General features: G+C 40.4%; 1 protein-coding gene across 9 annotated transcripts in view; it reads left to right on the plus strand.

The window, feature by feature from the left end:
* Positions 1-27,135, plus strand: part of UTRN (utrophin) — a 449,632-nt gene that overhangs the window by 407,168 nt on the left and 15,329 nt on the right. For 8 of the 9 annotated variants that reach the window (XM_037144913.2, XM_037144915.2, XM_037144914.2 and 5 more), the window contains 6 exons: positions 12,150-12,286; positions 17,571-17,609; positions 17,835-17,900; positions 19,193-19,258; positions 26,360-26,518; positions 26,887-27,127. In XM_037144913.2, coding sequence (XP_037000808.2) covers positions 12,150-12,286; positions 17,571-17,609; positions 17,835-17,900; positions 19,193-19,258; positions 26,360-26,518; positions 26,887-27,127 — 708 coding nt within the window. The remainder of the gene's footprint in view (positions 1-12,149; positions 12,287-17,570; positions 17,610-17,834; positions 17,901-19,192; positions 19,259-26,359; positions 26,519-26,886; positions 27,128-27,135) is intronic. The other variant, XM_037144917.2, reaches the window with a different exon arrangement.

Below are 27,135 nucleotides of genomic sequence, written 5' to 3' on the forward strand. Positions count from 1 at the left end.
ACCGCAGTCGTGTGGTTCGCAGGCCTGTGCTCAATCCACTGAGCTACAACAGCCAGGGCAACATTTGTATTTCTTATAGCATATCTCTGTTTGCCTTTAGGAAAGTGCTCTAGTCACATTACTAACTTGATTTCTTTCCCCTTCAATTTCCTTTTTTAGCTGAATCTTAACATTTCTATGTTAAAAGCTTTTTGAAGCTTTTAAGCCTTATGTTAAACCCTTAAGCTCCAGAAGTAGTTCTTGAAAGATATCAGCTTATTATCTATGACAATGTTTGTCTTTAGATGTAGGAAGACTGACTAATGCCGTATGAATTAGGTATCATAATTTAATAAGGTATTTGATGAAATTGATAATAAAACATTTATATATATAACGAAGTGGAATTTTTCTTTCTCTGAGAAATAATTTTTAAACTCTTATTTTCCTTGATCATTTCGTAATCCAAATTTGTACATTTAAGAATGTATTCGTCTCAAAAAAGAGTTTAAAAGACATGACATAGACTGTATTTAATGCCTGCCACCATTCTCTATTCATTCAAATTTCACCGAAACAGCTCAACTCTTACTTTGTGTGTGAGATCTTTCCCAGCTCCTCCAGCCCCTTTCACCAACACATGCCATTCTGTGATTTCTGCCAGTAGCCCCTTCTACTCCAGGTAATACTCGAGTCTGTATTATCTTGTGTGTGTTTGTGTATGTGAGGTGCTTTTGCCCCCGCAGTTGTCTTTTTAATTCCTTGAGGACTCTTTTCTTACTGTGCTTGGTTAATTCTGGCCTGTAAAAGCTACATGAGCTCATATCTGCTATTATAAATCCTAATTACAAAATATTAAAGCTGGAAGGGATCTAAGAGATCATCTAACTCATTCTCAAAGAAGAAAAGTCAGTCTTACAGAAGGTAAATGATTTGTTCAAAGTTAGTGGCATGTATTTTTTATTTCACTCCATTAGGGAAATATATACACAGTTTAAACATAAGCAAGCATATTTTCTGTATGCTTGCTGGACTGTTATATTTGCTGGGGGATGTCTTTTATATGGTCCCCCTTTGAGGGACTGGAGATACAGAGAAAATGTAATGGAGAAGAGACCTCTATGTGGAGAATTTCAACAAAAGATTAATATTTTTAAATGACTAAGCTTATGGATCAAGATAATAGAATTTTTTCTTACTACCTGTGCAGTACATGATTGAATTTGGGAACTATCATTTATTTTTAAAATCCTATATTTTGTAATATTATTTTCATTTAATTTTACAATGAAAATTTCCATAGTGGATCTTATTTAAAAAATCATCTGTATTCTCTCTTGGGAATAACCTAAATTGAATTCAAAATAGAACTATTTCTGTATGTCAGAACGTGTGATAGTTCTTTAACTTAGAGAGGATGATGAATTTCATACATGATTTATAAGAGTTCTTGGAGTTGCTGACAGGGTTGGGTGGGATCGAATATGACAGAGAATGGAAAATGTTTGGAATTGCTACTGGGCGCAAGCGTGAGTCACTGAGGACTGGGTGAATTGATTGCTGCACTACCACAGGAGCGCAGCCTGAGGTTAATTGGCAGGGTTTGCAGGCTCTGATTCTGTCATTGCGCTGCTGCTTCGGAATTAAAAAAGATGGTAGGCACAGCGAAAGGCCAAGGGAGTACAGGATTCAAAGGTGTTGGTAATCTTGGGATAGATCTGGGCCATCCCCATGCTGAAGGAATCCCAAAGGTGATTGAGGGGCTAGAGGACAAGATCACGGGGGGCAAGAATGGATTTATTTATACTTAAAAAGTAGGAGCAAGGGTCAGAAGGTTCCAGTCAGTGACAGATTTCTCCAAGATAGAGATTTGGGACCGAAAGATGTGTTGAGATATGATGAAACCTAAGGTGTGGCCATACCCCGGTTGATTGAAGTGAGACATGAAGGGTGACAGATATAAGATGGCCCGAGAAGATCATAAGTCTCTGAAACAGACAGGTTTTACTGTGCCTGGTCAAGTACAGTCAAAGGGGAGTAGACGGACACATTGGTTTTAGTGGGTGGTCAGACTGGGGCTAAGGGGAAAATGGTGCTCAGTGTTTTGCTTGGCATTTATGGGAGAAAGATGATATAGCCCATAGTGGAGATGATTGTAGGGGAGAAGGTGTTATGGGAACATCAGGATTTGTTGAAGGAGGAAGGTTGAAATTTCAGTTATGAACAAGATGTGGGGAAATGTGTTCATAAGTAGAAGAATATAGAGTCCATGATAATGGGGACAGAAAGGTAAACAGACACAGAGACTGTTTGCACCTTGGTGGGAGACAGTGGCCTGATCCATACGGGGGGGAGGGAGAAATGGGGAAAGGTAGTCGAGTACTTCCCACTGGTCAGCACATAGATGAGGAACTGAAGGTCTGGCCCGAGTGGGACGGTGGCCTGAGAGATGTGTTAGCCCAGTTAGCTCGGGAAGAGGGGATGGGGTATTTGCAAAGCTTTATTGCCAGAAAGGTCAGCAATATCAGCTACTCTCAGCATTCAAATTGTAGGGGTAGAATCATTGCAAAATTTTTGGACAGGACTAGTTTTTACTGATCATTTTGTTACAATTTTGGTGGGAAGAGAGGCAGACAGGAAAAAAATAACTGGATGAGAAATAGCTTATTAAGTTAATAATGCCTAAGACAGATTTGTATTATATTTTTAAAGGAAATGCATGTTACTTTTAAAGCGACAGTTTCAAGCATTGGTTGGTTCATATGTGGAGAAAAAAACCAAATACTTTCAGGGCTTGTAGGAACTATAAAAAAATCACAGTTCTCTACTGAAAAAAAATAGAAAAGATTTTCTTTATAATTTTTAAAGTAAAATCACATTTTTAAACAAACTATGTGTCATGGGGAAGAAACAAACTAAAACCAAAAGAACAAAAAGAAGAACTAGAAATACTTATGTTGCCCCCTCTGTTCACCCCTGCTAGCGTCAAAGTATCTGTAAGGCTGTAAAAATCAAATATAAGAAAAGGCTGATTCATTCTTTGGAAAGCCCAACACTGAGTCAGTCTAGTTTGTTTTTGGCTGTCTTGCTTCTTCAGATGAGGCTTGAGACGTTTACCCGTACGCTAAAACACAGCATCACTGTGATTTCTCTAACCTCAGCATATGAAAGTGGTTTTTTCAGTTCATGCCCACCTTATATTGTTTTGCCAATGAGTTGAGTTCATTTAAAGTATTTCATTAGCTTTTAAGGAAAGGTTTGGACCAAATTCATTTTACTTTGCATGATTTATTACCCTACTTATTCTTGACGCCTTGATGATTCTGTTAATTAATAGCATTTTTTTTAGTTTCATGTTTTTCCATTAGAACTTGAAAAAGGCTTTGAGCTTATCCTAATGATTTCATACTCTCCATAGAATTTGATATGTCTAAATTTCAACTTGTTAGAATCAATTAAACTTAAAACTGAGAAGTTGTTTTGTTTTTAAAAACTATTGAAATGTCTTTAAAATAACTTCTATGATAGTGAAATGTACTCCTTATTAGTATGCATATACCATTTAGGGATACTAACTTTTATATTTAAGAGATAAATCTTGCTAATGAGGGTGCTGTTCAACAATAACTTTTGCACTTATGCATAGTTCATACAATAATTATTCCACTTATGTGCCAAATGCCTATGGTTCCTTATACAACCTTGATTTTCCTCTTTGGACTTCCTTATTTTCCACAGTCCAGAACTTATTCATATTTGTAGTTAACAGTTAAAATCTAATGTTAGGAGTATTTTTTAAGGAATTAGATAATACTGTCATCCTAAGTTATGAATTAAACAAAAAATATTTTGAGGGAGATTTAAATTGAATATGGTTTTGTTTCTTTATTTGCAGTTTGATGTTTTGCTTAAATTACAAGGTGATTAGAAATCAATTCTTTCAGCCTTTGGTTTATTTGACATCATTATAATACCCTCTCTTTTTTGTTGTTGTTGTTTCTTTGTGAATCTTTGGTGTTAATAGAGTTTTTTGAGTTGAAGTAGCAAAGCAATTATTCGAGCACCCATTTGACTTAGTAAGACTGTGAGGGTTAGCATTCCTGAAGTCTAGATTTTTTGCACCTCAGCCTTATTGTTTCTTGCAATTCACATTAATGAGGGGAAAGACTTAGGTCATATATCAATACTTTTTAAAATAGTAGTGGATAGGTGTCAGAATTTATGATAAGAACATAGTTTGAAATATGAACAGGGATGTAGAATAATGCACATGCATTTATATGTATATATACAAACACAAGCAAAGGCAGACTCAATTTTGCTCTATACAATGCCAATATTTGTTCTCACTGAAGGATTAAAATAGAGGAAAATTTAACATGCTCCTAACCTCAGCTGGCAAAGTAGAACTCAAGAAAAAAACTGTCTGATGCTAGCTGACACAGGAGTTTGGGATTTCGGTAGAGAGTTGCATGGATAAACTTACCTCAGGGTAGATTTTATAATTCAGTAACACGTTTGAAATATTTAATTCATTCATTTGTATTAGTTTGTGGGGAGCAAGTTGAGAACTAATTACTTCTTAAAATCCAAATAAATTTTCATTATTATCTCACTGTTATTTAATAGCAGCATAATGAAGGCAAGTATAATTTTGAGTATTCATATACCCACTTGTCTGTGTAGGTTTAGTTCTGAAATGTTTTTCACAATGACTCACCTTCATTGGTTTTCCCAGAATGACAATTTTCGGGACAGCCTTGGTTGGGTATGTGAATTCTTATGTACAAATGGGGATAATGGTTATGATGGGAAGTCGGAAGGACTTATGACCGGAAGGAGGCTTGTGGAAGGGGCTTCTGGAAAGCCTGGCATGTTCAACTTCCTGACTGGATGGTATTCACCTTATAACAATTAATATAGTTTTATGTACCTGTGTTTTATTTTACAGTAAAAAGGATTAAATATATATCAGCCCAGTGATAAGCATTTCTAAAAAAAAGTTAGACCTTTCTCAGTGAAAAGGGGGCAAAAAGCATTAAAATTAAAATGGCACCATTGGCTCGCACACAAAACCACTGAGGGGGACGCAGGAAGGGAGGTGGAGAAGTAGATGGGGGGAGGGTCCCCGTTACAAGCAGCAGGAGCCAGCGACCCAGGATGCTCAGCTCTGTCCCCCACAGACACAGATGGGAGGGGCCCCCTCCTCCTGGAGTTGCTTTCTGTCCCACCTTGTGCCCCTTGGGGGGTGGAATTGACGTGTTGGTTGGCATCTGACACCAGCTCCTTGAGGAAGGGCAAGTTCTGAGTCATGATCATGTTCTCCCCACAGCCAGCTGACAGACCTTCACAGGCTTCTTCCACCTTATGAGAGGCTGCAGCCCTCACCTTGGCCTCACAGTCTTTTATCAGGTTCTAGAAGGCGGGAATTAGGTGCATCTTGGTGATGTCAGGCCACTCAACTTTCTGGAGCTCTATGTACTTGTTGGTGACCCTCTATGGTACACGCTGCATCTTGTCTTTGCAGCTTGGCACAGGGTGGGCATCACCAGGGCTTCCATATCTTCCTGGTGCCAGAGCTTGGCAATGTTCATGAATACCTCCACTTGCTGCCAGGACTTCACTGAGTCCTGCTTGTCGGAGACCAGGCGAGACAACATGGGACCATCTCACTCTTGACCTTGTCCAGCTCCAGCATCTGTGCGAACTCCCCAGCTTGAAGGCTGTGGCCTGCTGCACCATGGAAGTGTCACGTAAGCATAGGTTCCAGACGTGCTGTGGAAGCTTTTCCTTGATGGCTCTGGACATCGGGGCAGCAGAGAAGGGTCTGCAGGCCAAGGGGCAGGAGGTGAACCAGCCACTTCACCAGTTGCGCACAGTGGGCCTCCAGATCAGAGGGCGAGTGCTCCTGCAAGAGGGTAAGGGCTCCACGGCCTTGCCCTGCACCACGGCTCTTGCTGTGTGGCCAGCAACTCCAGGGGCAGCAGCAGGCAGCACTGGTACTCTGGGCCTTCCACTCCAGTGGTCAAGGTTCCCACCTCTTCTGCCAGGGCCCAGAGGACCTCATCCTCATTTCAGATGGTGTAAGGAAGGGAAGAAACTCCCTGTGGGCCCTTTCCACCCCCAGGGCCATGGTGATGGATGGTGGGCAGCTGCTGAGGTGAAGCCGAACACCCTCTATGAGCTTGGGGACCACATAGAGCGAGTTGCCCCCATAGAGTGAGTGGCCCCCATGGCTGCTGCCATCTTGGCTCCATCAGTTCCAGCCACACTGAAGCCAGCACCGGGCTGCAACCGGGCTCCAGAGGGGAGGGCTGGAAATAGGAGGGGAGGCCCAGAAAGGGGGAAGGCCCCACCACAAACCTTTAGTAGTAGATCCCTTGATGCTCGAAGAGCTAGCAATTTTAATTTCTCTCTTCTCTAGGTACTGAGATCTAGTTGTAGATTGCACTGATTTTAATATAAATTTTTCAAAAAGCAGCCACAGGGTATCTTACCAGTACTTTATTTTAAATGAAGGGAAAATCCAGAATGTAATTGTAAATGTTTTGTTCAGTGGCTATAGTTTTTTTCTCTTATGAGACTAAAAATTTGTTTCATTTTTCCACAAGTGACGTATGATTAAAAGCCCTGGTTTGCGAGAGCAGTTTTCTCCATACTGACCTTGTAGGTATGAATCCCTAATCTCTCTGCCCTCAATGGAAAAGAGAGATTGAGGGAAGGTTCTTTATAAGGTGAAGAGTTCTATGCCAGTGTGTTACCCTGGTTTCATTTCATGAGATCTACAAAATCTTTTGTTCTCCTTTCTTTTCTTGCAGCAATAAATAAAAACCTAGTTCTTCAAGAAATGCATGGATAATTTAAAATATTGGATAATTTGGTGGTGATGAGTGATCATTTCAATTTCATCTTCCTTTTGTAATATAGATACTTGCTTTAAAAATAAAAAAGGTATTATACCTAGCATGAAATAGAGTTGCAGTTTGAGTTATCCTCTTTATCATTTTTTACCAAGCCATCACTCTAACACTTTAAAATGGAGAAATAGTAGGAGATGTCATTACAGCAAATTTGACCAAATATATATAAATACCTTTTAACTTTTTTGGCAAGAAAATAGGCTTAATTCATTTTCTTGGCTCTATCCCAACTAAAAAGTTACATTGTGCTAACCTGAATGTAGCATCTAGTTCCCATGGGGTGAATTACTTTTCACTTTTTTTTAATATTGCATAAACTTTGTGGCAGTGCATTTAGTGCCCTTAGATTACAACTGTTGGTGGCAGTTCCCCCCCCATAAAAAATTGATGAGGAAATAAAAATATGCCATTTCTGTATGAGAGTTAACTTTTTTCAAATATTAAATTTGAACACTATCTGAAACACAAATTTAATTTCAACCATTGCTATAATTTCTTGGGAGTTATGTAGGTGTTGTTTATTTATTGATTAATTGGCTTTGCTTTCCTCTTCCATGTTCTAAATTTATTTAGCTAAAGACTATTGGACTTTCACTTTTAGTTGAAGTATCATATTTTTCCCAAGCAAGAGTTCATGTTGAATCCCAAATATATATAAGCTATGAGAACAGTATGCCAAGTGAAAGAAGTCAGTCATGAAAACGACATGTTGTGTTACTCCATTTATAAGAAATATCCAGAATAGACATATCCATAGAAAGAGAAAGTAGATTAGGGGTTGCCAAAGGGCTGAGGGGAGGAGACAGTGCAAAGGTGGAGTGACTGCTAATGGTTACAGGCTTTCTTTTGGAGTGACAAGGATGTTCTGCAAATAAATAGGCGATATCTGCACAGTTCTGTGAAGACACTGAAAACCATTGTCGTGTACCCTGCCCTGGCTGAGCCACACTGGGTAAGCAGCCTGGTACTTGTGCTCATGGTCTTTTCTTACCCCCCACCCACCCACTGAATAGGAGCAGATCGAAAGTAATATAACTATGTAAGTGCTGGCTCAGAATTTAGTTGTTTTAAAAAATAACTATATAGATTTAAGTTTCTGCTCTTAAACAACTTTGTATGAGTCTTGGGCATGCTTTTCATGAAGGAAAAAATATACTGGGCAGGTGCAAGGTAAGGGGGCAGGCAGGAGTCAAGCCAATGTATTTAGTGCTCAGTTTGTTACTATAGAAAACTTCTGTGGTTTTGTTTTGTAGAGATTGGAGTGAGATCCATCTGGTTATAGACTGGATAGCCTAGAAAGAGTTAGGCACCCAAGGCTTTAATTCAGTTATATGCAGGTAGTGTAAATATTTCAAATATATTTTGAGAAGGACTGAATGAAGCTGATATCTGTATGGCATATTGCAAATAAAAGCTAGGGTTGGTGATAAAAGTGAGAACAGTTTGTGCAATGGGATGAGTGGGTGGACTTTGGGGTAGGTGTTAGCCCATCTCTGAAATCTATTTTACCCTCTGGCAGTCCTTCCCCTCCCTCTCTGTCTCCTCCCTTCAGCTCCTGGCCATCACTAATCTATTTTCTGTTTCTGTGGATTTGCCTATTCCAGACTTTTCTTATAAATGGAATGATACAATGTGTGGTCTTTTGTGAATGACTTCTGTATCACTTAATATATGATTATTAAAGCTAATCATTTTGAAATGCCAAGGAGACAGTAACATTTTTAATTGCCATTAAAAATTTGGTTCATGTTGATCTGATCCAATGGCAATGGAACTCACCTCCTCCCAGAACCAAACTGGAATTACAACTTAAATATAGAACAAGCAACCTGAATAACCAACTGAAGACTAGTTGAAATCTTATACCAAAGGATTTATGGAAGCCACACTGAAACTGGTAGGAAGGTCAGAGATGTCAAAATGGCCGGTCCCGCTCCCACAGGGAGTGGCTGAGATTCCAGAGGGACAGGTCAGCTGCAAAGGCTCCCCCAGAGCAACAGAGCCAGGAAGTGGTGCCCTCATAGCATCTGGCTATGAAAACCAGCAGGGATTCTGTCTGCCAGGGAGAGACAGAGACTATTAGAGACATAGGCACCCTCCTGGAAGGCCCCATGTACAAAATCGTGTTTACCTCCACTCACCCTGGCCTCTGACTGAGAAAGAATGGAACAGTCTGGAGTCATGTGAGGAGAGACCAAGGTTTGTGGCTCTAGGGAGAAGTACTGTTGCCAGGGTCTCTATACTGAGTCCCTCTCCCACACCACAGGTGCCCTGTTTCTTAGATTGTGCACTCCCCTCCACGTGGCACCAGCCTGGGGGCATGCAGTAGTCTCACCCGCTGGACTCTCTGTCATCCCGCCCTGTGGAACTGAAGCCCTGCTGAGATGTCAGCTACCTGGGCAAGGGTATTGAGCTCTGGCCAGACTTGGGGTGCCAGGGACTGAGGGATGTGGCTTTGGGGCAGGAGCCATTCCTTCCACTTTCCCATGAGCCAAACTGGTGCCTCCCCTTCATGGGAGGTCCTCTAGCCGCACACCGTGGGCTCCAGGTGGCCCCACCCTGCCAGTGTCTGGGCAGAATTTGGGACAGACTGAGTTATGTGGCTCTGGGGCGAGTTCACTCCTCTCACTTTTCCCCAAGCCTGACTGGCACCTCCTCTTCATGGGAGATCCACTGGTCCCACCCTCCTGACTCACAGTGGCCCTGCCCGGATGAACTTAGGCTCCTGGCAGAACCTGGGGCAGACTGAGTTGTGTGGCTCTTGGACAAGGGCCATTTTTCCTCTCACACATCCAACTGGTACAGAGCCCTCCCTTCACACAGCCAAATCCTGGTCTGTTTGGGCCCGATAAACTCTTCTGGCCTCATCCTGATCACTCCCTGCAATACTAGGAGAGGTGGATGGAGGGAGGTGGGGGAGGATATAAGGGGAATGAATGGTGATGGAAGGAGACTTGTCTTGGAGTGCTGAATACACAATTCAATGTACAGATGATGTATTGTAGAACTCTGCACCTGAAACTCATGTAATTTTATTAACCATTGTCACCCCAATAAATTCAAGAAAGAGGAGGAAAAAAGACCCCAAACACCCACAGCAGTCTTGAGAAAGAAGAACTAAGTTGGAGGAATCACGCCACCTTTTATCAAACTATGCTGCAAGGCCATAGTGATCAAAACAGCATGGTAATGGCATAAAAGCAGACATAAATTTCAATGGAACAGAATAGAGAGCTGAGAAATAAACCCATGCCTTTATGGTTATATTCCACAAAGGAGGCAAGAAAATACAATGGGGTAAAGGTAGTATATTCAATAAATGGTGTTGGTAAAATTGGACAGATATGTGCAAAAATGAAAATAGTCCACCTTCCTACGCCATGCACAAGAATGAACTCAAAGTGAATTAAAGACTTAAATGTAAGACTCAAAACCATAAAAATTCTAGAAAACATAGGCAGCAAAATCTCACACATTTCTTGTAGCACTTTTTTTTTCTGATATATCTCCTTGGGCAAGGGAAATAAAAAATAAAAATAAGTAAATGGGACTACATCAAACTAAAATGTTTTTGCACAATGAGAGAAAACATCAACAAAATGAAAAGATAACTCACTGAATGGGAGAATGTATTTGTCAGTGATATATCTGATAAAGAGTTAATGTCTAAAGTTTATGAAGAACTTGTAAATATCAATACCAAACAAACAAATAAACAATCCAGTTTAAAAATGGGCAAAGGGCCTGAATTGACAGTTCTCCAAAGAGGATGTGCAGATGGCCAGTAGGCGTATGAAATGATGCTCAACATCATTAATCATCAGAGAAATGCAAACTGAAACCACAATGAGGTATCACTTCACACCTGTCAGCATGGCTATCATCAATAAATCAACAAACAACAAGTGCTGGGAAGGATGTGGAGGAAGGGGAACTCTAGTGGGAGTGCAGACTGGTATAGTCTCTGTGGAAAACAGTATGGAACTTTCTCAAAAAATTAGAAATGGAACTGCCTAGTGACCCAGCAATTCTACTTCTGGGAATATATCCAAAGAAATCCGAAACACTGATTCCAAAGAATATGTGCACCCCTGTGTTCATTGCAGCGTTATTTACAATAGCCAAGATACGGAAGCAGCCCAAGTGCCCATTGGCAGATGAGTGGATAAAACAGCGATGGTACATTTACATGAGAAAATACTATGCAACTGTAAAAAAGAAGGAAATCTTACCTTTTGCAATAGCATGGATGGAACATGGAGAACATTATGCCTAAGTGGAATAAGCCAGTCAGAGAAAGACAAATACCATACGATTTTATTTATATGTGGACTCCAATGAACAAAATAAACTAACAATCAAAATAGAAAAAGACTCATAGATAAAGGAAACAGACTGACTGCTGTTCGAGTTGGGGGACTGGGAGAAAAAGATGAGGGGATTAAGGAAAAAAAAACCCTCATAGACACAGACAACAGTATGGTGATTGCCAGAGGGGAGAGGGTCAGGGCACGTAGAAGAGGGTAAAGGGAGTATAAATGGTGATGAAGGGAGACTTGATTTTGGGCGGTGAACACACAATACAATATACAGATGATGTATTGTATTTGTATATGTGAAGCCTTTACAATTTTTTAACCAGTATCACCCCAATATATTCAATAAAAATTTAAAAAAATTAAAATTTAGACCACTTCAAGTTGTCAATATTTTAGGTTGGAAGAGGACAAAGAACCCGGCAGTATTTTTTTTACAACATACAGCAGGAGCGTGACACCACTTTCTCTCTCACTGCTTTTCAGACTACAGTTCACACTTGCGTGAAGTCAGTCCATGCTGTGTAGCTCACCTGCATTTTTTCACCTCAGTTAAAATCATGTGATATCCAGGATTCTTTACCATCTCTAAATGTTGGTAGTAAACTGCAAGTTTTGAAGACTCGAAATGAACCCAATAACATTGCCAAAACTAGTTTTACTTTTTGGCCCAATTTTTTAAATGTTGGGCAAATGAGCTAGTTATTGTTTATTTTCAACCACAAATAAGAAATTACAGGCTAATTGGTGGGTATATTTAATGATGCGTCCTGGCTACTATGTGTTTTTATGACATTTTGTGTTATTACAAGAATATATAAAACTACTGAAACTGTTATGATTGCATTGCACCAATTTATAGCTGCTCTGATTTGTAGTAGACAGTTTTGTCCTTCCACTGTAGTGAGTGAAGTGTCCTTTTTCAAACTCACAGACAACATCCGGGGAAGATGTTCGAGACTTCACGAAGGTATTAAAGAATAAGTTCAGATCAAAGAAATACTTCGCCAAACATCCTCGGCTTGGCTACCTGCCTGTCCAGACAGTTCTTGAAGGTGACAACTTAGAGACGTGAGTTTAATATTAAAACTTCTGAGTACTTATATCTGATATTGTCTTTTGTTGTATTAGTGACAGAAAAGAAATTGTCTGATACCAAAACTATTTGTATTTTGGTAAAATGGTTCATTTTAAATGAGGTAAATTAAACTTAGAATCAATGTTTACAACATACAATTTTTATTCTTTGCTTTTGACAGTATCACAGCTAAAATTTCAGGTTTAATTCTGCACTCGATCCTAAACTTTAAAAGTTATGTGTTAATGTGTTAACCTTTGCATTGCTATCTCTTTTTCTCTTAAAAACACTTAAATTGTGCAACTGTATGTTCTTTCATTATTTTACTTATTTTCTGTTTCCCCTCTTTGGGGTACATTTTATTATTTTTATAGTATGCTTCACACATATTTTACATACTTTTTTTCATTTTCAACAATAGCCGTATTGATCTGGATACTTTAATGAGTATGTCAGCTGTCTCCTGTCTTGCCTCAGATATATCTACCTATGCTGAAATCTGATCGAAATCTAACATTTCATTTCTAATTTCTCTTTCTTCAACATGAAGATAGAAAAATGAGATAGCTTTATATAGTACATGAAATGGACACAGCTTCTTTAAATTTTATAACTGAAGCTTCCAAACATAAATGAAACAAAGTTTAAAGCTAGTAAAATTACTATGGGTTTTTTAAGCAAAGAAAAATAACAATTTATAGCCCAAAATGAAAAGAATTTTGTCAACAAGCCAAAAGAAATGCAAGAAGTAATTTCAAATTACTGAACGCTTCTATATCAAGATAAAAAATGGATGTGATTTAAATCTTTGAATCCTTAAAATATCATCATAAATATGCCTGTGAAGCAATTTTTTTTGTGCTTGAATCTTGGAGAAAATTAACTTTACTTGCTAAGCATCACCAGAGTTCCTAGTTGTGAAAAATAGTGAGGTTCTTGTCAAAGAAAGGTGCTCTCTTAAGCGACTACGTAAGACAAACTCAGAGGCATGAAGTGTGGATTTTCTTACAGTAGAAAAGATTGGAGAAAGAAGTATAGAAACTGCACTAAGTACAATTATTATGAAGTAAAACTTTCTTTAACCTTCAAGACTCGTAGAGACATGATCTGGAAACAGTAATTCTCAGTGGATCACAGCAGCCCGTGTCTCGGAGATGTCAGGGACAGACAATGTGGTGTGAATTTTTTCCTAGAGAAAGCCCTGTAGACCAGGGGCTTTAGTATCTTTGTGTGAAATGGTTGTTTTGTGTACGTGTGTGTATGTGTGAGCCTGCTAAGAAGTAGAAGAAAGACCGTAGCCAGAGCACAGTGGATGTCTTTACCCTGCTGCAGGCAGCATTATGGGCGTGCACAGAGAAAGAGACATGATGCAGCTATGTATGTAACAGGTCCAAAAATTACATGTGTGCATTTAAAGCATATAAAAAATTAAACTTTTTGATAACTTTGATTGGTATCAAACTGTGTACAATTAAGGTATTTGCCTCCCAGTCATTTCTTTCCACACTCTAGAACAAATTTTACTCAGGCAATTACAGTTCAAAGAGAAGTATTCAAACACTTAAATTCACATGCAAGGTAGATTTTTGGTCCTCTCCTCTTTTTGATTTGTGACTATGTTTTATCCTTTTCTTCACCAAGGTGTATGATACATTCAAAACAAATACATCTTTATTGGCTTTAGTATCTGATATAGAATGTGATTAGACTGAACACCTTGGGATAAAGACAAAATTTTACTCTTGGTATCAGATCTAATTAAACTTTAGAGTAGCTGCTTGAAGCATAGAGCTGTGACACAGGGCTTTTATTTATGGGATAATTGATAGGTTGGGACTGGTGATACGCCTTTCACTCTTTTGATAAACCATTGGCATTTTGTGCCTTAAATAGCTATATCCTTCCAATGAATTGTGCAGATAGGCTTTTTATAGTCCTTTTAAACATTTTTGATAATTTGCCTTTCAGTGTCAAAAATAATCATTGGCATCCATCATTCTATTCTGAGTCAGTTAAAGTAAAAAAGAACAGAAAAGCATGCCAATAATTTTTTGCTAGGATTTTTGGCTGTAACTCTGAAAATGCTTCACTTCATCTAACATGAATTTTCCAGCATTTTCAGTGAGAGGAAAACAAGAGAAAGTAAAAGAGTATAGATTAAATCAGATGTCACAACACGCATTTTGGAAAAAGATTTATGAGCTACTGTTTAGAGCGGGCAGATTTTCTTTTTTTTTTTAAACCCTAAAATGTGTTCTGGGGCTTACTGTAGTTCATTTTCTGCTGAGCACTTCCTAGTGCAAAGCTACTTAATCTTCTGGTATAACAATTTATGTGAGTGGGTAGTAAAAAGTTCGATTTCGTTTATTCTCCTCTTTGTGGGCGGAGAACATTGGAGAAAAACCAGCGAAGCGGTAAATGTGTTGAAGTTATTTATGAAGCTGATTAGAATTTTCTTTTTCTTCTTTCTCTTTTATCACTGCAGAACGTAATGTCTTATCTCTTATCCAGTAATTATACTTGCATGCTTGGAAGGGATTTATAGGAAAAATGAGTTATTATGAAAAGAAGGTAAACAAACCCATGCCCAGGTTTATTCAGTGAACTTTATAATTTTGCTGGACTTTTCAAAAAATAATGAAAATAAGTGAGCAGAACTCAATTAAAAAGTTACCATGGAATATAAACCTGAGAGACAAGCTAAAACAGTGGCAAAAGGAACTTGAGAAGTGTGAGAGATGGTTATTGACTGAAAAGTAAGGTTACTTTCCCTAAATTTTAAAGAATTGATGTAGGTGCCTGGCCTGCTATTGGCTAAGATGGAGTTAGATAAAGTGCATGTTTTTTCACATCCTTCCTGCAGCGAAAGTCATCTCATGGTAAGTGTAGTTACGGTTGTGGGCACACTGGCCTGGGAGGAAGTGACCGCTGAAGTGAGACCTGAAAGATTAAAGGGCCAGACAGTCAGTGTGTGGTGTATGCGGAAGAAAGGGAGGGTTTGGGGGCAAGGGAAGCATTTTCTCAAAGGCCTGGAGTCAAGATCATTTTGGAAACTAGGCTGGGAAGCTAGGAATGGTGTCAAGAACTGAGAGTGGAGAAAGAAGCAAGAACCAGAGATTGAAGGGCCTTATAAGCCAGGGCAGGGAGCAGTAGGCAGCCACTGAAGGTTTGTATGTGAGAGGATGGTGGGATCCCTCTTACCCAGCCCTGGGACGAATAGTCAGGGTCTGGCACAAACAAGGCCCATTTTTATGACAAAATCTTTTACTGCAAAATCATAAGCATGTGATTCTGTAACATAACAATATCACACCCAAGCACACCATGTGACATCTTAGATGAAATGTTCAAATTAAAACTATGGATTTATTACACTCCTATTATTATCATACCAGCCACACTCAAGGAGGCACTGTTTCTTCTGGACCCTGTGTTTAAGCAAGCAAAAGTTGGGAAGCATAAGGAGCAGTTTGTTCAGAATTTAAAGCACTAAAAAAAGTCACTAAGTTTTTCAAAGAACGTCTGGGGTATGTTTCATATATTAAGTACATTTAGTAGAGCCTGATTGTTTGCACATTAGTGTTTGATTAATCGAAACACTCTATTCAGTCACTAGGCTGTATTAAATCTGGGCTAACATACAGCCCAATCTCATTTTTGGCCCCTTTACCATAGATTCTGACTGGACAGCAAGCGTGTTGCCCTTTTTCCCCTTCCAGAGTTCAAGGAGAAAGCTTATCACTCAAGGGGTTTTTTTCTCCTACAAATCAAAATACTTTGAAATCGACGAAGCCTTCAGTTTTTTTAATCTTTCTTTCTTAGGAAACTTCTCAATATATAATAACGCTTTTTTCAGCAACTCGTCAGTTCAGCCTTCTGCCTCTGCTGTTCTTATCTTAGTTCAATGAATCACTTTTGTGCTTGCTGAATTAACTTCACAAGAACCAGCCGAGCAGTTTTACAAAGCTTTTCCAAGCTCAATTAAGATTTAAAAAAATAGGTTTTGTGTGTGTGTGTTCAAAGCTCATGGTAAATGTTGTGTTACACTTGAATTCTAGAAATGATCACTCAAGAAGTTACAATTTTTTGGAACATGTATAGCAAGTCATTCACCTTCCATTTAACATCCATATTTCTGAGTTAATGAAAAGTAGTGATGTAGAAAGACTATTGAATAATGCAGTGCCGTTTCATTGTTCTTGTATCTATTTTATACATGGATAATTAAGTCCATTTCCAGGATTCTAACAGACACAGACCAGATAAATGTCTGTTTTTGAAAGTAGGTCCAAAGAGTCTTAGTTTGTCATTCCAATAAAATGACCTTCCATCTCCTTTTCATCTTTGTTATTTAGACATCAAATTGTGCCTCCCAGTAGGAGATAATGACATCATTAAATTTTTCTCAAGTATGTATGTATGTGTAATACATGGAGGAGAATCAAGTAGAGCTCAGATAAATTGCAGCTGTCCTTTATTTGAATCAGCATTGGCTTTTGTAGGAGACTGTATTTAATTAATTAGAGAACTGATTTTCTTTAGACTTTCAAAGTTCCGCATTCACCAGTATCTCTCCTCGCCCACCCCTATCCCCTAAAAAAAGGTTAGGGTTTGAGCCACCGTTTAATTAGGGTCGATTGTTGTCCCAGGCATGTCCTGGAGATGTGGGGGCTTGTCCGCTCTTCTGTGAGGCCGGACGGCACCCCGGGGCCAGGAGTAGTACTGACTGATCACGCTCCAGACTCAGGCCCTGATTTAAGCAGAACAAGTTTCTTTATCAGTTTCATAGATTGAACTTCTGGATAATATTTTGTATGAAGAAAGTCTATCATGATCTTAAAAAGTTTTTTCAGTTTTACTGATAACATGAAATTTTTGGTGGGGTGGAGGGGAGATATCTGGGTAATGTCTTTTTTTGTTCAAGGTATCTGTGAGGCTGAAATGCTTGGTATATGCCTAGATTTGAGTTTACTTTTAACAAAAAAAAAAAGAAAAAAAAAAAAATGTGGGTTTTTAAGACTATTTAAAGTTGTGTTTGCTATCCTGTGACAAATAGCCTATAATACCTGGGAAAAGGCCCCTGCAGGCAGGGAACTGTCAGCATCTTCTCTAGAATACACCGTGATTTCTGTGACTTTTGATTCCTGATGGTGAAAACTAATACAGCAAAGAAAGACAATGGAGGATGTTCCCTCCCTTTACCCCCCACTGCTTTCGTCTTAACTTGCTCTGAAGTGTTTGTTCTGTGACTCTTGTCTCCCTCTCCCCTCTTTGCAGTCCTATCACACTCATCAGTATGTGGCCAGAGCATTATGAGTGAGTATCACAGCTCCATATGCAGGAGAGGAGGTTCTAATCAGTTTTGATAGCATGGGGGTGATTACTAAACTCTTGTTCTAAGGTAATGGTTCTGCTTCCCGGGTAACAATCCTAGTGGTTTCTTTGCATGGTCAATTCATTATTTAACTAAGCTAACATTTCTAATAGGAGCACCTATCACCATGTGGGTATAAAACTGTTTGTTTGCATTTTCCTTTATAGCCCCTCACAGTCCCCTCAGCTGTTTCATGATGATACCCATTCCAGAATCGAACAGTACGCCACGCGGTAAGAAACTCTGATAGAGCCCTCTGCTGTGCTGCCTCCCGGAATGTATTTATTTCTGTGTTATTCCCATACCACTAATGTGCCTTGACTCCAGGGATGTTGTTTCGTAGGAGTCGTGATTCCACTATATTTGGAATCTGGGCTCTCATTTTTCCATGTTGTAATTAGCACTTTCCCAAACACCTGCTGTGCCTTCTATAAAGAGCAGAAAGAGAAACTCGGGAGTATGAGATTAAGGAGCTCATGAGAATCCAGACACTGCACAGGCAGGACTTAGACAATGTAACACAGCTTCATTGAATGAAATAGGGATTGAGAGCGTTCTCAGGAGATGATGCACATATGAATTATAATAACCAATTAATATATGCTAATGCTTTATCACAGGGGTTTATATTCGAGTCCCCCACCCAAATATAAAGAATAGGCTGGTCTTGATGGTATGCAGAAACTTGCAGAAAACAAGTATACTAGTTGTCTGCCAGTAACTGGCTCTGCCTGAAAAGGTTAGTTCAAACATCATAAAAATAGTAGCATTTGAACTGGGATTTGGTCAAATAGAATTTCTGGGAAAAGCCAGGCCTGGGCTAATGGAAAAACATTCTCAAAGGCATTGAGCTGGGAAAGAACATGACTTGTTTGAAGAACTGCAGGTAGGGAATGGGTCAAGGATGAGGGGCAGAGGAACAGAAGCTGAAGTCCCATAGCAGGACTGCTTGCTAAGGGGTAGATTATGTCTCTTCCCTGGGTAAACAGGAGTCATGGAGAGTCTTGAAACATGAAAGGAACATAGTCAGATTTGTGTGAGAATGAAGGTGGACTTGAAAGTCAGGGAGGTTAATTAGGAGGCTAAGGCAGTTAAGAATCAGGGGTGCCCAGCCCGCAGCCCGAGGGCCACACTTGGCCCGGGATGGCTATGAATGCTGCCCAACACAAAATTGTAAATCTACCCGAAACCTTTTTTACTCATCAGTTTTTGTTAGTGTTTGTGTGTTTAACGTGTGGCCCCAGACAACTGTTCTTCTTTCAGTGTGGCCTAGAGACACCGGAAGTTCGGACGTCCCTGCTGGTAGAACATGGCATGAGACAAAGACCTACGGGCCTTAAGGCAGTGGTAATAGGAATGTAACTCGACATTAGATGTTGTTTTAATGCCACAGTCTCATTAGGAGAATTGGGCTTTTCTGTATTTCGTGAAGGTTATCACAGTTTAAGAGTGACTGAGGCCGAACCTCCCGCTGACTGTGCCCCTTGTGGTCACGTTGCCTACGCCCTTTATTTTTCTTTTCCAGACTGGCCCAGGTGGAGAGGACCAATGGGTCTTTCCTCACTGATAGCAGCTCTACCACAGGGAGCGTGTAAGTAAACCCTGAAGTTCGTGCTGCCTGGGTAGGCCAGTTCCTGGATTACGGCTGTCGGAAATCATCTTCACTGATGTGGCTCTGGATTTTGATCCCAATCAAAATTGATGTGTGGTTACAAAAATGTCCACCTCGATTTTATGCTTCCAAGCCATGGTCATATAAATTGGATATGTTCGTTTATTTAGTTTCCTATAAGTTAATGAAAAAACCCTGCATTTGGCAGCTAATCCGCTTCAGGAAAATGAGATTGTTTTCTTTACAAATACAGGTGTAGACAGTTACTCCATTTGTATGGTGTTTCTTGTTAATTCCACACAATATGTACCCGTCTATAAAATTATGTTCCGTCTGCTCACATTTCTACCACAAACCCTGCCTTTTTAACAACAATGACCCCCAAGGTCTTGGACGTACACTCCCCACCCTTCACTGAAATGTTAGCTCTTCTGTATTTGGTTAGCTACTAAGAAAAGCCTGATTCACTTCAGATTACTTTCAAAAAACTTTTCTAGGCAGATATTTTATTTGACATTGTTGCGTGTCATTGCGCTGTTGGAACTGTCCCCCCAACCCACCCCTTGAAATTAACCTTTTTCATTCTGAATGGTGTCTGAACGATTTCAGAAGTGTCAGGTGAACTTGACTGACTCTGGCTCATTGCAGTTGGGGTCCAATGGGCAGCTGTAAGGCAGCAGGAGTGTCGTAGAACACAGTACTCAGATGTTTTATACTGAAAAGGACCATGAAGAGAGCCATTTGAAATACCTTAGGTACTCTAATATGGAATATTTCCCTGACAGTAACTTAAAATGATTTTAATACCATTAAGCTTATAAATAAAGGTTCTCAGGAGATTCTTCCATTTTAAATTTCAGAGGTCAGCAAGTTAAGACTTTACAGTAATGCAGCAATGATTTACACATTACTATTCATGTGCTGTGTGTGTGAAACAATTTCCAAACAAAGGCAATGCCATATTCATCATTCAGAATGCTTGCTTCATATTTAACCTACTGGTATGTATTTCATATACAATAGTTAAATATATTGAATATCTCCTAAGTCAACAATTTCTACCAAAGTTGACAATCGCTAAATAATTAAACAAAATTAAAAAATAACAGTTGAAACCAAAAAATTAAGACCAAATGTAAATTCTTTAAACTTTGTCACATCCTGTGAACAGATTAAAGATAATGCTCAAATTTAGTATATCCTGTCTTCAAATTAAAATTCACACTGTTTATCTTTTAATTTAGTACTAATACCCGAGGCAAGAAAAAATAATCTGGTGGTTAATACATGAATGCAGTTCAATACAGTATTAACAGATGTATTAACTCATCCATCCACCCAACCACTATCCATTAAACACCTATTGTGCTGCGGTATGCTGGAACCAACTGTCAGAGCTAGTTGTTGAATTTTCCAGAAGTTTTAGCTGTTTGTTACACAGTCATTATTTAAAGTTAGTTTGCATGCACTTATGATTAAATAGGTAGGATTAAAATAAAAACAAAAGTAATATTCAAAACTCATCGTGCACTAATTATTTTACTTCACTGCAAGTCTATTGTTGGGGCAATTTTTTGTATTTGTCAGATGGTATGTACCTCTGTGTCTTCTCCCAACTTTACATTCAGCCAAGTCATTAGCGTGCACTGGCCATAGTGAAAGTACTTAAATCATAGAAATTGAAAATGCCACAAATCAGGATCTTTTTACTCATCTTTTAGAGAACCTGCTGTTAGTTACCAGCACCCCACGGCCAGGCCCCCAGGGCGGTAAAGGTCTGCAGGTGCGGCTGGTGCCTGCTCACTAGTCCTGCATGCTACACTGAAGACTGATAAGTGCCCCCTGGGGGAAAAGCATGGTGAGGGCCTTTGTGGTGGAGAGACTAGTGGCCCCCAGAAGAAGCCCACGTCCTAGTTCCTGAATTCTCTGATGTGTCACTTTATATGGCAAAAGGGACTTTGCATGTGTGATTAAGTTAAGGGTCTTAAAATGGGGACATTGTCCTGGATTATCTGAGTGTGTCCAGTGTAATCACAAGGATCCTTACAGAAGGGAGGAGAGGCAGAGTTAGAGAAGGAGTCGTAGCCGTGGAATCGGAGCACAGATTTAGAGAGATTTACAAATGTCAACACCACTGGCTCTGAAAGTGGATGTAGGTGGCCTCCAGGCATTTGAAAATGCAAGGAAACAAATTCTCCCTGAAATGTAAGAATAAGTTAAATTCATAGTGTGAGAAGGTATAAACCACTAAGAGAAATTGTTTCCCAGTCATGGTGCATTAATATTTTCTTAATGAATATGTTAATAAATCTTATTTTGGTAAGGCTGGTTTGGGAAGTTCTTGACTCTTTCACAGTTTGAATTACTGAGTAAACTAACCTTCTTTTACTGTGGACATACAGGGATTCAACCATTCAGATGAGAATACCAACAAGGACTCTGAATCCTTAAGCCTTACTCTGTACCTCAAGTCCAGTGGTTTGACTTGTAATGGTCACCTTTTCTTCTTTAAATGTATATTTCTTTCTTTCCATATCTTAATCAGCACTATAGACTAGAAGAGACAAAGAAGTGTTACTATAGTAAATACCTTTTCTCCCAACGGATGGAGACTTACAGGAGGATGACTATTACCTTTTTGAACTGATGATGTTTCTCAGGGTTCGTGAAGGAAGGGCTAGGAACGAAACCTCACTCTGCCTCTGGCTCTCCAGCCATGTTTCCCATCCATCACTGAGCACCCCAAATCTTAGGAGTGATGAATAAATGCTGGCTGCTCTTAATGAAATGCTGTGCTGTTCTTTCTTTGCATTCAACTCAGGTCAAAGTTCATGTGTCTTACAGGACCTTTTTGTAATAGCAGAAAGTATACAACATATTCTAATACTCTGGCCTCCCCTGGAAATTTCCTAAAGCTTCGGCATGGGTGGGGTCATGACATCATCCCCAGAGACCCAGATGACAGTTTCAGTGCCACTTACCTGTAGCACCAGCTTCTGAACAAGGAAGGGGTCAGCACGTCTCAAGTCCACCCTGGCTCTTTTCTTCACACTCGGGTCTGTCTTGAGGCAACCAACTTCCAATTACGAGCAATTTTTTATTAATGTTCCTGGGAAAGATAAAAAAACTGACTTAAAAGTGTCTTAAGCAAAAAAAAAAAAAAACATGCTATAAGTTAGCAAGTTTCTATGACACTTTTCAGAATTGTTTTCTTTCTTCAATTCTCCACCTTTCCCCAAGGCCCTCTTGAGTTGAGGTTCCTGTTATTCTGAGCTGGGTCATGAAAATATTGTCAGGTTTCTCTTGAATAATAATAGTGATGATGCAGGAACAACCAACACCTCCTCCTTAACATAGCACTGTCTAAGAGCCAGGCGCTGTCCAAGCACTTTGCCCATCTTTTCTTATTTAATCCTCACAGAACCCTTTCAGATGATGCTCTTGTTCTCGTCACCACCCTTTTACAGAGGAGTCATTTGATGCCCTGAGAGGTTAAGGGGCTTGCCCAGGGTTTCACGGGCAGTGAGAGGTGGAGCCGGCATTCAAACTCGGGCATCCTGGCTCTGGGCACAGCACTCCCGGCTGCTCTGACCCACCCCACTGCCTCAGCGGCTTTGCGGAGCAGTGGCCGCATAGGGATGTGAGGAAGTCAGAGCATCTGAGGATCCACCCAGTCTTCCTGGAGGTTATGGCCATCCTTGTTCTACTCCCATTGTCCATTCATACTCCAGCGTCACAGTCAAAGCTCATCTGTGTCTTACAGGACTTTCCTGTGGTAGCAGGAAGTATAAATGGGGAGATCATATAGGTAGCAGCAAGAAGTATCAGTGGAAGGTTTTGTAACTCAGCATCTGCTGGACCAATCTCCTATCTCCTGGCTTGGGTGATAGGCAATAAAAGAAAGCTTTGAGGGATAAATTTTGAGATTTGAACCTATAATTCTCTCTACATTATCCAAGGCTCTTTAGTCACTGTGTCTTCCGAGGTCTCAGATGGTTTTCCCTGTCCCTCAGATCCATCTCTGGACCAACTGCCTGGCTCCCCATAGCTCTCAAATTCTATGAATGAAGCTGCTTAATTGTTGCTTCTCTCTGCATCATGGGCTGCTGCCAGCCCAGACATGATGCAATCTCACAGCTTTCTATCCCTCATAGACCAGATATCAGATATCTGCACTCCCTATTCCCCTGAAAGTATGACTCTGGACAATAAAGGGTATTAATTGTAAGATACTAATTTTCTTTGAAGGAGGAATGAGCAACCATGTCTCAAAGAGAGACAGGAGCCAGGAGAGTCCTGGGGAATCTCAGTAGCAGGCATTTAAGGGCTATCAGGCCATGGCCATCAGGATGTCTTGGTTCATGCACCATTTGCCCTAGAGCGACACGGTTTTAAAGCTCAAGTTGGGAGGCTGGTGTGGTTTGCACTGGCATCGCTGCTTGGAAGTCTGAAGCCTGGAGCAGAATAATCATTTAAAGGGAAGAGATTATTATTTTTATGTATGTCCTGCCTACTTTCAAAAGGTCGTTGGATGAATCACTATTCTTAACATCTGATATGTACTAATTTTGTAGTCTGGAGAGTATTTACTATGCGCAACTTAAACACAATATAATTATATTCCATCTAACAGTATTATGCTGGGGCAGACTTGTATTTTTACAACATTTTCTATTTTAGCACCAGGCACACTATTGGCACTGAATGACCCTAATCTGGCACCTCATGTCCTATCTGTAAGGATATGCTCTTATTTTTCACTACATCTAATTAAGGACTGAACTGTGTCTGTTTTTATATTTAACGCTTGACCTCATAATCTGTGAAAAACACTTAAGACTAAAATTATAGGTTCTATATAAATGATTTTGTGTGTGTGTCAAAACTGCCTTCCTGCCCTTCCAGGACACCTTAACAAAAGAATGTAATGATAGTGATGATGTTGCTAATTATAATATGTTAAACTCCATCAGCTTCCCAAAAGTAATGAACCTCTGAAATGTTGAGAACAAAAATGCATCTCCAGTTTTGTCTCATCTGGGAGCATATTTGTTTCACTGATGTTTTTCTGAGGTCCTTTGCTCTACAGCCCTAGATTCGAGGACTTGTTTCCCAAAAGCCATCCGTACCGACCAGGCCAAACTGCTAACGGTGTCCCGCGGCAGGACCGTCCTGCTAGCGTGAGCCGGGAGGTCTGTCGTTTCCGTATATTTATGGGGAGATCTGACTGGATCTCCCCATAAAGGGAGGGAAGGGACCCCAGCCCTGCAGGTGAGCGTTTTCTTCTCAGAAACGTCCCAGCTTTGTCCACTTGTTACCTTGTGTTTCTGTCAGTCATCACATCAACCGCACCCTTGATCTGTCTAGTTCATTAGACAAGTTGTTAGAAAAGTGGGAGAACCCAGGTGAATGAAGTGTGGTTTCTTGTTTTAATGAAGAGTGATTGGTCATAGAATTGACATGCTGAAAACATGAAGTACAATACCTGTAGGTATTCTTTAAAGACAATTATAATTCATGCTGAGTTATTTAAATGAAAGAATACGAGGGTTATATTTTCCTATCTATGGATTACAAAGCATTACAAAATGGCTTTCAACCAAACGTGAAAGGTGGTGAGATGAGCTTGTGTCTCAGTCCGTTTGGGCCACCGTAACCAAGTGCCGTAGGTCAGCTGGCTCCCAGACACTTGACGTCTACTTCTGACAGTTCCAGAGGCTGGGGAGTCTGAGACCAAGGCACCCCAAATACGATTTCTGATGAGAGCCCGCTTCCTGGCTCATAGATGGCTGCCTTTTTGCTGTGGCCTCACAAGGTGGGAGGAGAGACTCTAGTCTCTTCAGCCCCTTATGAAGGCACCAATCTCATTCATGAGGGTCCCACTCTTAGAACCTTGTCACCTCCCAAAGGCCCCACATTCAAAGGGGCCCTTTGGGACCCAAAGGCCCCAGTATTCTCAGGGGATTGGTTCCACAGTCCGTGGATACTCAAGTCCTTGTATGGCATGGCATAGTGTCTGCATATAATCTATATTTGCTACAGTAGGATAGTCCCAGACAACACGTTATTCTAGTGAAAATGGTGTAGTGCTAATCAAAGTGTGGCTTTTCAGAACTTTCTGGTAGTATTTTTTCAAAACTGTTTTTCATCCAAGGTTGGTTGAATCTGTGAAACCCACAGATATGAAAGCGGATAGTACCATTATTGGGTATTAGGTATCCACATATGAGTTTGGGGGAGATACAAACATTCCATCTATAGTTATTTATTTTTAATTAATTGTCTTTTAATCTACTCGGGCATTTCATTATTGATCTTGCCTGTATCTTTTATATGAACTGTTCATATATTGTACTTCATTGTACCCAGCCTCTACTGGGGTAAAATATCTCTTCTGAGGTTTGTGATGAATACATGTTAGACTAATATAAAGCATGAAATGCTGGTATATGTAGTACACACATACTATTAGATAAATACCTTCCTAGAGTATTAAAGGGAGGTCCTGGGATATCATAGGAAACATGTCAGTGGATGTAAGAAACTCCCAAACCTGCAGAGAAATTTTATTAAGAATTTATTTGAGCCAAACTGATGGCATGCTGGGAAGCAAGATCTTAAATGCCCCAGAGAATGACGGCTTTGCAATTTCTGGTATACTTTTGGAGTTAAGGCAGAAACTAAGGAAAATTGCATGAAGGTGGGAAAAGCAAGGTACAGGCCAGTTAAACAGGTTCAGTGCTCCCTTGAGGGTGGTTATGCCTTTGAGGGCTCTGGTAAAGAGGATTGCTTCTAGCATTTGAAAGATGTATCAGCCTGGATGCTTGCTGAAATCTTGAACTAAGAAGTTGTAGGCCTGGGGTGTGACCACCCACCATGACCTGCCCAGTCAGGAATTTGTGATCAGATCACCTCACGGCGTTACTTTTGGTCAGAGTTATTACAGTAGCCCTTTTTCATTCACAGGGACGTTGAACTTTAAGGCAAACTTGGCCCAGCAGCCATCCTGATCATCATTGCTTTACGTTCTGAGACACCAAGGTCCAGACATGAGCCTCTCTGTCTAACCTGTCTCTCTAGGGAGGACGAGCACGCCCTCATCCAGCAGTACTGCCAGACGCTGGGAGGGGAGTCCCCGCTGAGCCAGCCCCAGAGTCCGGCTCAGATCCTGAAGTCGGTGGAGAGGGAAGAACGAGGAGAACTGGAGCGGATCATCGCTGACCTGGAGGAGGAACAGCGGTACGCTAGACCTGGGAAAGAAGACACGTCATCTCGGGAAAACTTGTAATGGAAAATTCTTTAATAAGAACTTCAGCATGGCTCCTACCCATCCCCTTTTCAAACTATTGTTCAGGAAGTCATGGTGGAGTCAAAGTTTTAGAGGACATTCCCGAACTAGCCTGCTTGCTTCAGGTTACAGCTCTGTTTTGGGGTCCAGGAATGATGTCCGCTAGAATAATAACTCCAAGCTACCATTTTCTTCATGCTTGCTCATCTCACAGTTAAGAAATATTTTTACCTAGGAGGAAATAAACAGCGTGCACTAAATTTGGAGGTAGAAGGCAATGTGCACTGTAATCATTTCAGTTTTTGATTTTCTGTGTTAGAAATTTGCAGATAGAGTATGAGCAGCTAAAGGAGCAGCACCTGAGACGGGGACTCCCAGTCGGCTCGCCTCCGGACTCCGTCGTGTCTCCTCACCCCACATCTGAGGACTCAGAACTGATAGCGGAAGCCAAACTCCTCCGGCAGCACAAAGGGCGGCTCGAGGCGAGGATGCAGATCTTAGAGGACCACAATAAGCAGCTGGAGTCTCAGCTCCACCGGCTTCGACAGCTGCTGGAGCAGGTAGGACG

Source organism: Artibeus jamaicensis, unplaced genomic scaffold (genome assembly GCF_021234435.1).
Source record: "Artibeus jamaicensis isolate MK-2021 breed Jamaican fruit bat unplaced genomic scaffold, CSHL_Jam_final contig_3176, whole genome shotgun sequence".
Taxonomy (NCBI): Eukaryota; Metazoa; Chordata; class Mammalia; order Chiroptera; family Phyllostomidae; genus Artibeus; species Artibeus jamaicensis.